The following is an 11,500-nucleotide window of genomic DNA, read 5'->3' on the forward strand; positions in this document are numbered from 1 at the left end:
GTTGGCTATCAAAACAGCTTATTAACAAATACAGGTTATTATCTGCTGATTTGAATTAAAGTAAAGCGTGTTAATTAAAATAATTGAATGACAAGTACTACTCGTAATTACTGAAATGACCAAGTACAGCAGGTATATATATAGCTATCGTAGTCTATTCTCAAATTTCCAAATAAAACATGAAGGTCATTGAAAACTTATTCACTGTTTTTTGAATTCACAGATTTATTAACACCGTGAATATAGCGAATATTAACACCGCGAGTTATTTTCCCCCTACAGTACTTGATTCTTCACTATCTGAGGATGCTTCCATGTAAATATGACTGTTCATGGCATTCCTGTGCTTGAGAAGTAGATTTTTGAAGTTTTATTATTTTCTCCTATGTACATATTCCTATGTAAAATTTTGATCGTCCATAGTGGCTCCACTCTGCCCCGCGATCATAATTTAAACAACCTTGAATCTACACTACCTGAGGATGATTCCATATAAATATGATTGTTAATGGCTTTGCTGTTCTTGAAAAAAAGGTTACTCTAAAGTAAAACTGTGATTTCCCATTGTAGGTACTTTGGTATGGACCTGCTGCTAAAACTAGCTGGTCACTCATCCAGAAAATGTAGGTCAGATCCAGCAGATTGCCCTTTAGTATGCATCCCTAGAAAAATCATACATGCAATTTTTTTTTTTTGAAATACATGTATGTAGAACTTATATGTCCATTATCCTAAAATCAAGGGGAAAAAAATACCTCTTATTTGCAAGAATTCCTCAGCTTCCAGGGGTGTTGGTCACCATAAAGCTTATACTTTGGAATGGACCTGCTCAAAAACCTTAATATGGTCATTCACCCAGAAAATGTGGGTTAGATCCAGCATCCAAAGTACATCCGTAGATGCATCATCCATGCAATTTTAGTCACAGGCTTATAGTTAACTTGAAAGCACCTTGTGAGCTGGGGTTACAGCACAATCTTCCTTTAAAATTGGCATTATTCTTTTGAACAAATTTTAATATTACACACAGATGCTGTGGTAAGCTATTTGGTTTCCTAGGATGTTAAATATTCTTTTTATAGACAGAAACGGATATCGACAGTTAAGGAAAATTAAGAAATGTTTTGTTTAAGTTTTTATTACAAAAATTAAACAGGACTCCGATAAAACAACATCCAAACCAATTTTTTCTGTTTTATACATCACAGCCAGGAGAAAACTGGGTGCATTCACGATCATATAGGCAACAACAACCTAGCTCTACACAGAACTACTGGCTTGAACAATATGCTAGCCTAGACACTCTCTAGGGAAAACTAGCACAGATATTCCACGTTACGCATCAAATCAAAGATGGCCACTGTAGTTACCTCTCTGTATGAAATGTTAAAAGTGTACTTACAGAAAGCATAAATTGGTGTTTTCTCCATTAAAGGGAGTTTCTTTTAATAAACAATTTCACTTGAACTTCGGCAACTTTATTCAGAAAATTAACAATTACATGTACAAAGATTTTGTATCCAAAATCTTGCACCTGGAATCTAGGTTAGCCATTATGATCCTGAATGCAGCACTGGAGTCATGGGTACAGATTATTATGCAAGTTTGCATTTCCTCCTTAAACAAATGTTCCAACAAATCATTGAGCAAGATAAGAATATAAAAGAAAAATCTCAAAATTTTCTCTCACAAATAATATGGCATCTAACTAGGGAACTTTAGCATAACACAATATGCAAAACAAAAATCCCTGGTCCGGAGGGAAATTCACTGCAAGTATAAGTAACTTCCCTTGTGAAAAATACAGGACAAGGGAAAATCTTTAATAATAGCATTCAAATAATGGAAAACTCACACTGCAAAGTCTTAAACAAAAAGCAAAATGTGGATTTCTTTTTCATAGTCATAAATGACATTAAAATACTGTTTCCATAACTAAAACATGTCCAAAAGTGCCCATGATTTGTACAACTGACTAGAGGCATACAAGATTGAAACAAGTGGACATTGGCACAAAATTTCTTTACATTGAAAGCAAATCAGATAAAATAAGCTGTTGATAAAATCCATTCCATCTTCATCCCTTTGATTGTTCCAGGTCCGTGCAGAAATAAGGTAAAATGACATCACCAATGAGGTGTCAGGAGTCACTGCTGGAATGACATACAACTGTCTAACCTCCTATTGCTACGATTGTTAATGCTCTTTGGTAAATGCGCTAAAGACTTCATTAAGTTGCTGCGTTACTCGTATAAATGTTGTCCTACGACTGAGCTCCTTTAGTTTTCCTGCCCCCACATAAGTACAAGTAGACCTTAGTCCTCCCAGAATGTCCTGCAGTGTGCTGTCTACATCTCCTTTGTATTCTATCTGGACTGTCTTACCCTCAGAAGCCCTGAATAGATTACATATCATGTATATCATTGGTTTCTTTAATCAAAGTTAAGACTTTCAAAAGATACCATTATTTAGCATGTATAAAAACTTAGCTGTATTACTAATGTGTGTCAAGTGCATGGCATGTGCATGAGCAAGTACATGCCTCCCCCCCCCCCCCCCCCCCACTAAATCTCAAAACCTAACAGGAAGTGTACAAGGTAATCAGTCTTAACAAGTGTTGGTAATTAATTAATGTACAAGAAATTTTACCTGTATTCTGCCACACCCCCAGCATGTTTCTTCATGGCAGTAGCTGAACTCATCCCATAAAACAATTTAAATTTCTTGCCATTTTCCTCAATCATTTCCCCTCCTGACTCTGTGTGACCGGCAAACATTCCTCCTAGCATCACATAGTCAGCACCAGCACCGAAAGCTTTGGCCACATCACCAGGGCAAGTACAGCCACCATCCTTCAAACAGTTGACATTAACATTACAAACATTCTATGATCATTTCTATACAATTTTCATGTTAGACATCTTATAAATTGTACATTTAATATTTACATTTATTATTAATACATTTCCTTGGATCCTATAACATTTAATTTTAAAAACTGTATGTAAATCTTCTTTTAATGGAGGTTCAAAAGGTCTATGACTAAAGATCTTCCATAAATAGACACCTTTTTTTAGGGATACAGTACATGTAGTACATACAGAGATAATGTGACCTCCCAGTCCATGGGCAGCATCAGCACACTCTAGTACAGCACTCAGCTGGGGGTATCCCACTCCTGTCTTCTTACGTGTAGTACAGACACTGCCTGGACCAATGCCAACCTTAATGATATCAGCTCCTGATAAAATCAACTCTTCCACCATTTCACCAGTTACCACATTACCAGCCTGAGAGAAAAGAAATTCATCATGTACTGTGCACAGGAAAATTTTTGCCCCTTTTGCCCTTCTAATAAGCGAGTGAATTCAAAACAGGCAAATTCAAAGACATGGTAATCTCTTTAACACATGTGTCTGGATGAATTAAAACAGAAACAAGAGATGTTTGTGAAACACTTATGCCTCCTCCCCCCTTGGACATACATTATAGGGTGCACAAGCCTTTATTATGTGCAGTATACATTGTGGGCAATGTACATGGAAGTGAATTGACCTTTTGAACTTAAAATCAATAGGGTCATCTACCGGTTCTTTCTGATATGCATCAACCAGAAATAGTCTTCTACATCACATCTTTGGCAAAAACACATTTCTCCTGATATATCAGTAATTAATTTGTTCAACCTTTGCTGAGACAATGAACAGAAAGTAAATAATTGGAATGTTTCTAAGTCCAAGGGGCATAACTCTCTCAAAAATTGCTTGACTGTACCCAAAACAGAACCTGACCTAGATATTGTTATGATAAATCTGTATACCAAATTTCATTTCAGTATGTGCAACCTCTGCGAAGAAAACGAACAGAAACTGCAAATAACTGTAATTTTTCTAAGTCAAAGGGACATAACTCTCTCAAAAATTGCTCGATCGTACCCAAAACTGAACTTGACCAATATATTTTTATGATGAATCTGTATACCAAATTTCATTTCAGTATGTGCAACCTCTGCAAAGAAGTTGGGGGACTAACGGACAGACAGACCAAGCGACAGACAGCAGCAAAGCAATATGCCCTCCCTTCCTCCAAGGGGGCGTAAAAATTGTTCACAAGTGTAAAAGGGCAAAATAAACCTGTATACAGCAGTGTTTTCCCCAGAAAATTTTCAATGCATGGGGGGAATTTTGCAGAATTGACGACGTGCAGCATGTCTTGTTGAGTTACTAGTGCATGTATCTGTATTTATATTTAAATGAAAAATAAAGTACAAATTCATTCATTTATATTTTTTTTTAATTTAAATGATATATTTTGAATATATTGTCAATTTAACTTTTAAAAAAGCTAAACAATTGAGTTCTCTTTTATAAAAATAGATCTAATCACAAAAAATTGTTCTATTTTATTTTCCTCTAAAGCCACTGTCTTTTTATCATGTTTATGCTTGCTTTCTACAAACTGAATAGACCCTAGTGACCTCCCCCCTTTTTTTTATTTACTACATTTTTTTTTCTTTTGGATGTCCCTACTTTTACAGTCATTTTTAAACAAAAAGGGTGCACATTATGTAGCACCATTGCTTACATGTAAATATTGGACTACATATTTAGTACATTGGTGTCTGATTTTTTCTTTTTATTCAACGTAAGCTGTTGAATGTAGGTCAAGCATGTGCGCTTGAACGAAGTATTTGCCCATAGTTCATAGAGTAATGTCATAAACAATGATAATATTTATTGGACATGTTTATTTTAAGCATATTTATGCTAAAAAATGGCTTTAAAATTATGTGTTTAACTAATGAATCATTTTTTATGTCGGAACATCACTGCTATTTATAGCATGACCTGTGGATGTTGGAAAAACCCACATGTGCATATAACAAGTGTATACTTTCACGGTGTGTATTATCTGACAGCAATTAATAAATTTTTCATGCTTATGAATATTTTTAATCAAATAAATGCTTAATACTTAGTAACATGTTAGTAAATTGCAATAAACATAAATAGACAACTATTGCATCATACCACGTACCGCGATTCGCATCGAGTTCACCACAGGTGCGCAACATATGTACAGTACACGCTGTGATTCTAGTGATTTGAATTGTTTTATTGAAAGATTAATAACTGATAACAATTTCAAAGTATATGCAAAAACAGTCTGGGGAAAATACTGTACAGTATATATAGATAAATAGCAAATTTACAAATGTTCTTATGATTTTTCAAGTGGTAAATCACAATAATTATGAACAATAGCAAAGCTTATAGCAGGCAAAGGTGTGCTGACTGTTGTAAGGAGTGCAACAGTTTTTGATAAAGGGAAGTAACCCATTAAGCTAAACATATCTGCTTTAAGATATAGAGCTGTTCAGGACCTCACCATTATGGTATGTTTGGGGAATGTTTTCCTCACATCTCGTACAAATTGGACAAAATGTTCTGAGTAGCCATTAGCAACGTCCACACAAATGTACTTTAGCTCTGGGATGGCCTCACTGATGGCTATCAGCTTCTTTAAGTCCCCCTCCCCAGTTCCTGTGCTGGCAGCTACATTCTGTAAACAAATAAAATACATAACTGTTATATGGTGATCTAACTACATTATAGATATCCTGAACATTTGGGCAGCTGTTCATTGGGATTAGTAATGGTGTTACATGAACAAATCTAATTTTCCTCCTTATTTTTATAATAAAGAACTGAAGACATAGTGATACACTGTTAACTAACATGCTACAGCATTAAGTAAGCTGTCTTGATCCTTACATGTACTTATAGATCACTTTTTTTCTATAGCATTTTGTCACAATATTCTACACTCAATATTTCTTTAACATTCTTATCAAATCTTCAAGGGAATGAAATATTTTGATTGACAGTAATCTTTAATGAAGTTTAGTTTCTTGTACCTCCATGATGCCCTTGTTTTCTGCAGCAAATTCCTTCCACGCATCTACAGAATAATGCTTGTGTATACAAACAAAACACTTGCTCTGAAAAGAAAACCAACCATAGACAATAAATTATCAAAATCTGGCTCACTTTAAATCTTGTTCCAAAGAAAAAGATGATTAGTTCCCATGCATTATAGATGTAATTAAAATCTATATTATCCACTTTATGGCTAAAACCAGTGTCTTACTTTGGCAAAGCTTTTGGCCATTTCAAATGTTCCCACTGTGTCCATATTAGCGGCCATGACAGGGATTCCATCGTAAGTTTGTCCAGAGTTTCTGAAGGTAAAGGATCTACACAGGTCCACCTACATACATAATACATAATTATTATTGAATAAATCTAGAAGAAAAGTACATAATTTATCTGCTCATTTCTGCTCAAGCAATATCATCACATTAACCCACTACAAAATCAATAAAAAAAATTAAAGAATAAAATCCTTTAATACTATTTATAAATTTGTCACATCTAGACAACTTTTACCTTAATAAAACTCTCCTAGATTTATTTCTGAGATTTCATGCAAATCTTTATTTATTTATAGATTGTTCATGCTATTATGTCTGTCTGATCAATTGACACAATAGCAAGCTTGGTTCACCAACAAAATATTAATGCAGAAAACTCTTAGTTTCTGCAGATGAGTGCTGGATCACTTAAAATGTATGCCACAACAGTAGATCACATCTGAAAATGACCAACATTCCCGATACCTTATTCAGCAATTTTAGCAAAGCTGAAAAATCAATACACAGTTTAGACAACTACATGTACATGTGTTACGGCAACAGAAAAAATAATCATGCATGCAATTAAATTATTCACAAAATCGACCAACAAACCAATCTGGTGTATTAATGTTGCCTGATGAAAACAAGTGCAATCTTTATCTGGACATTATTATAGCTGCAAGTTGCTGATTGAGGGAAACATTTTTTTTGGGGGGGGGGGGGGGTTTGGTCACACAGTAAGACTAAACCAAAAACTTTTCCTCGGGAAAAAAAGTTCAAGGCAGGAATTTGTCCTAAAATCTGACAAATCACAATGTTTATCATCAATGACTGTTTTTTATGAATCGTTTAGTTGCAATGTTACTTGTTACAAACCTGCTAAATATTTCAAGCATGTAAGTTTTAATTACTCATAGGAAGTTCCTCCTAATGAATTTACAGGTACATGTATTGATGACCATACTAAAATATACAGTAATCGTAAAATATTGTTATAATGTCTTTATATAGTTATACTGGAAGAATGTAAAATGCAAAGGTATAAACAAATAAGTCAAATGCTGTGTCAGGGATTCTTTTTTTCGCAATTTTTAAGTACTGAGCATTTCAAAAATGCATTCAAGGCCATCTTTAAAATAATGTTTGTTTGCCCTCTCCTGACCCAGGGTAAAAAAATTGGGTCAGTAGGTAGGTGGGAAAGTTTTTTCCTCCAGAAAATTTCAATATCAATGCTGAATTTTCAAAATATATTGAAATTAAATTTCAAAAATATAATGTTGTTTCCTGGAGGTTAAAAAAAACCTGTCGGGCCATTTTTAGCTAGTTGGTCGTGAGAGGGCAAACAAACAATTTTTTAAAGATGGACTTAAAATATATATATACCCCCCGGTATATATATATATATATATATATATATATATATATATATATATATATATATATATATATATATATATATATATATATATATATATATATATATATAAAAATGATTTTAAAAATGGATTAACAAGATAAGAATTCTGGTTCTGGTAGGCTGCAAACAAAGTTCATGGTCATGAAAGGATGATCAAACATCACATCACCCTCTTACCACGGCCCCTCCTGATCCAGCTGTTGTGGCATACGTCACTAAACTCTGCTGGGGGTTCTACAGAGCATAGGCAAACCAATCAATTCAACTTAATTCACATGCAAATCTTGTCACTCTGACTTTAATGCTTTAATCTATGCATACTAGAGAGTAGTGTGTTTGATTAATACATAAACCTTATAAAATTAAGAGTCTTTCATTGTTCATTGTTTAATGTATAACATTTTCAAAATTTATTTACAACAATTTAAGATGTTAGAAGCTAATAAGAATTAATGCCATGCATTTATTTTGAAATTTTTTGGACTTCAACAATCCATTAAGACACGATAATAGCAGAAGGTTAACCCTAGATATCTACAGAGTTGTGGAAAACTGCCGGTCATGCCGGCAAAACTGACAAAAAATGCGTGTGACCAGTAAAAATGGTATTGATGTCAGTCCAAATGACCGGCCCCTTTTTTTGATTTAAGAAAAAAATAACGTTTACTATGCTGAATTAGCATTGTCATTAACCCAAAAGCGGTGAAATTTAGTATTGTTATAAATATAAAAAAACCAAAATGGAAGAGGACTTGGAAATGGAGACTGAATGTTATATTATTATTAAGTAAATAGATGTTATGCTTCTTTTTTTTTGCGACTTATTGTTTCGGACCGGCAAAAATCACTTTGGACCGGCTTATTTTGTCTTCTTGCCAGTCCGAATGACTGGCTATCTGAAAAAGTTTTCCACAACACTGTATCTGTTGGAAATGGATTGAAGGATGTGTCATTTTATCTGTTGTTCATATTAAAAGGTGTCCCAATCATACTGATTTTAGAAGAATAAATCATCCATTTTCGTACTTCTAACATTAATCTTTTAGTTTCTAACATTAAACTTGAAATAGTTAAATATAATTAAAAGAATTGAACAAATCTTGCTCAATCCATTAAAAAAAATGGTAAGGCATTTGTAATATAACTATCCTGAGCTACAGAAGCACTTTTAGTTTACAAACAGATTATGCAGTCAGTAAGATATCAAGTATTTCTGCCAAAAAACGAGTGATCTATTAAGCAGATTTGGTCATCATACCTGTCAACTCTCCCGAATTTTTCGGGAGTCTACCGATTTTTAACCATCACTACCGATTGTCTACCGAATTTTTTTTAAACTGGCATTTCTACCAATTTTGAAAAAATCCGGATTTTTTACCTACTTGGGTTCGTAAAATACCGACATGTCAACACAAAAATGGAGGTCATGCAGTGTTTATCGGTAGCTAATCTGTTTATTGCCACTGATAACAGGTAATCAACAAGGTGTCAACTGTGCTACCAGATGTAATTGCAGTTGTAATTGCTCTTTATTCTCATTAAAAGTGTATATTATCAAAGACAGATATGCCAGATGTAAAAATTTTGCAAAAAATGACGGTAAATAACGATATGGATGTACTTGATACTTTGCTGCAAATAAGTTTACAAGTACCCAAGACAAAACAATTCCTCCATAAACAATACAGTGATCAGGAAAGATATAACTACAGTACTCTATTATTAATTTAACGAGGAGAGGGGAACAATTTCATGGAAGCTAATAATGAAGAGTCTGAAGAGTTCCCCACAGATTTTGAGATTCAATGTCTTAGTAAATCCTGCATCAACATCAGCATACAAAAGCTCCTGAAACTAAAGAGCAGCATGACAGTGCCTTTAGAAGACTTCTTTGAATTTACATTGCTAAACAGGGTAATAAATTTCTAAATTAGAATATAGAATTAGCATATTAGAACATTACTACAATAAAGCATTAGATTTAAAAATTCTGATATATGTTATGAGATTAAAAGAAAAAACACAGGGTCTGAGAATCCATGTATTTCATTCATACTAGATTACACATTATTTTAAAGAATATAAGCATTAAGTTTTGACAATGATTTCAATTTCAGATCTTTAAATCCAGGACACAACTCTTGCTCCTTAGACTTAGTGAGAAAAATCTATTCATCCATCTATTAAAAGCTGGAAACTCAGACTGTCTACAGAACCTTATTAATTTTTCTAATTGCCAAGTTAAACTTTGACATTTGCCATGAATATTATTCAAAAGACACTCTTATGGACAGGCAGAATATACATTGAAGAAAATGTATTTTTATAATTTCAAAAATCACATTATACAAGTTTCAAAACAATGTATGAATAAAAGTAAATTTTATGAATAAATGATAATAATAATATTAATAAAAAAGTTTTATCTTGTAAGTTGTTTATTTTTGTTTTATAATACAGTGAAATGCGTGACTTTTTGTATTTGCAAAAGGTCGTCACGCATTTTCTCCCCCAAGTTTTGGCCATGATGACAGGTATGGGTCATGTTGAAACACGTGTCAGTGGATGACATAGCTGGGTAGCCCCAAAGGTGCAATATCATACTGTACTGTACATTAACATTTAATTGACATGCAAACATAGCATGAATTTCTTTACATTTACATTTGGGGAAAAACATCCTGAGATCCTAATTGGAAATCAGCTTATAATGTCAAAACACATTTCTTTTAACTTTGCAAATACTTTTATCTGTTTTAATACCTCGATAAATGGTAAGTTTTGGCATTTTTTGTGACAAATACATCATGACTGAGTTCATAAGCGATTTTGGCAACATAATATGTATGAAACCTGACACCATCCAACATTCCTTCCTCGTTCTTGTGAAAACGTTTACTTCCATAACTCTCAGAAATCGATATGAATGAGAACTATTGCTTCTCTTACAAGTTTATCACACACTGAGGAAAATGTGCCCTACTCAAATGCATTAATCGAGAAGCTAACAGTATATGATTATAGGTCCCTGCTAAAATAGAGACAAACCACTACAGATGCACAGAACTCTTTCATTCCTTACCTCAGATCTGCTTTTTAACGTGCTTCTCTTAGGTCTAACAAGTACATCTTTGAAGTCAAGTTTGATATCATTGTCTATTCTCGGCATTTTCAAAATAAATTAATTAATCGTGACGTTTCTTCTACCAAAATAATTGGACTTGGGTGACGGTGACCTCTTTGTTGATCCCCCGCCAACAGAGCGAGTTTTTTGTTTTCTAAACACAAAAGAGTGGGTCCCAACAATATTCGTCACCAAGAAAAATCGGTTCAATAACCGTGATATTTGAAAGTTTTATATACAACGGTTTCATGTACAATAAACACTTACCTAATTCACAAATATTTTGTATATATACCTCACATACAAACAACTTGGTACCATATGATTCAATTCATTTATTGATTCACCAAATGAGTTGGCATACTAATCACGTTACATAAAATGAAAATTACAGTATCAGAATACATATTAATAAACAGTTAAATACATACATATTAGTGTATATGTTAGTGAAGTCAATTATGTTTACAACTTTAAATGCATTCATTAACTCATTCAAATCATTCATATATGCCAAACAGTATAGAATAGAATAGAATAGGATTTATTACCAAATCAGGGCCCAATGGGCATAAACATATAACATGTATAATTACAGATAAGATAACAGACAGAATACAACATATAATGAAGAGCAATACATTGGTGGTGTTTTGAGTTTCATATGTAGACATAGGTTGTCTTGATTTAAGATATATCTGTACTCTTAATTGATACAACTTAATGTGCAATGATGTGCATTACTATTACTAATATTATACAT

General features: G+C 33.3%; 1 protein-coding gene across 2 annotated transcripts; it reads right to left on the reverse strand.

The window, feature by feature from the left end:
- Positions 1-1,120: 1,120 nt before the first annotated feature.
- LOC133197708 (GMP reductase 2-like) lies at positions 1,121-10,886 on the reverse strand. 2 transcript variants are annotated; one of them, XM_061333871.1, is made up of 8 exons: positions 10,696-10,886; positions 7,791-7,847; positions 6,151-6,270; positions 5,918-6,001; positions 5,389-5,562; positions 3,102-3,290; positions 2,650-2,852; positions 1,121-2,395 (listed from the first exon to the last, which is right to left on the reverse strand). In XM_061333871.1, the coding sequence occupies exons 1-8, from the start codon at positions 10,780-10,782 to the stop codon at positions 2,197-2,199; spliced, it is 1,113 nt and encodes a 370-aa protein (XP_061189855.1). In that variant the 5' UTR covers positions 10,783-10,886; the 3' UTR covers positions 1,121-2,196. The 2 variants fall into 2 exon arrangements, with proteins under 2 accessions (XP_061189855.1, XP_061189856.1); XM_061333872.1 differs by lacking the exon at positions 7,791-7,847.
- Positions 10,887-11,500: the final 614 nt, after the last annotated feature.

This window comes from Saccostrea echinata, unplaced genomic scaffold (assembly GCF_033153115.1).
Source record: "Saccostrea echinata isolate AGI-Se365-2 ecotype Australia unplaced genomic scaffold, CSIRO_AGI_Sech_v1 ptg000030l, whole genome shotgun sequence".
Classification (NCBI taxonomy): domain Eukaryota; kingdom Metazoa; phylum Mollusca; class Bivalvia; order Ostreida; family Ostreidae; genus Saccostrea; species Saccostrea echinata.

Coding starts and splice junctions, on each gene's coding strand:
- LOC133197708 (XM_061333871.1), bottom strand. CDS start 10,782: ATGCCGAGAATAGACAATGATATCAAACTTGACTTCAAAGATGTACTT. Junction 3,291..5,388: donor TCCCCAAACATACCATAATG/GTGAGGTCCTGA, acceptor CTTTTCTCTCAG/GCTGGTAATGTGGTAACTGG. Junction 2,396..2,649: donor GGGGGTGTGGCAGAATACAG/GTAAAATTTCTT, acceptor TAATCTATTCAG/GGCTTCTGAGGGTAAGACAG.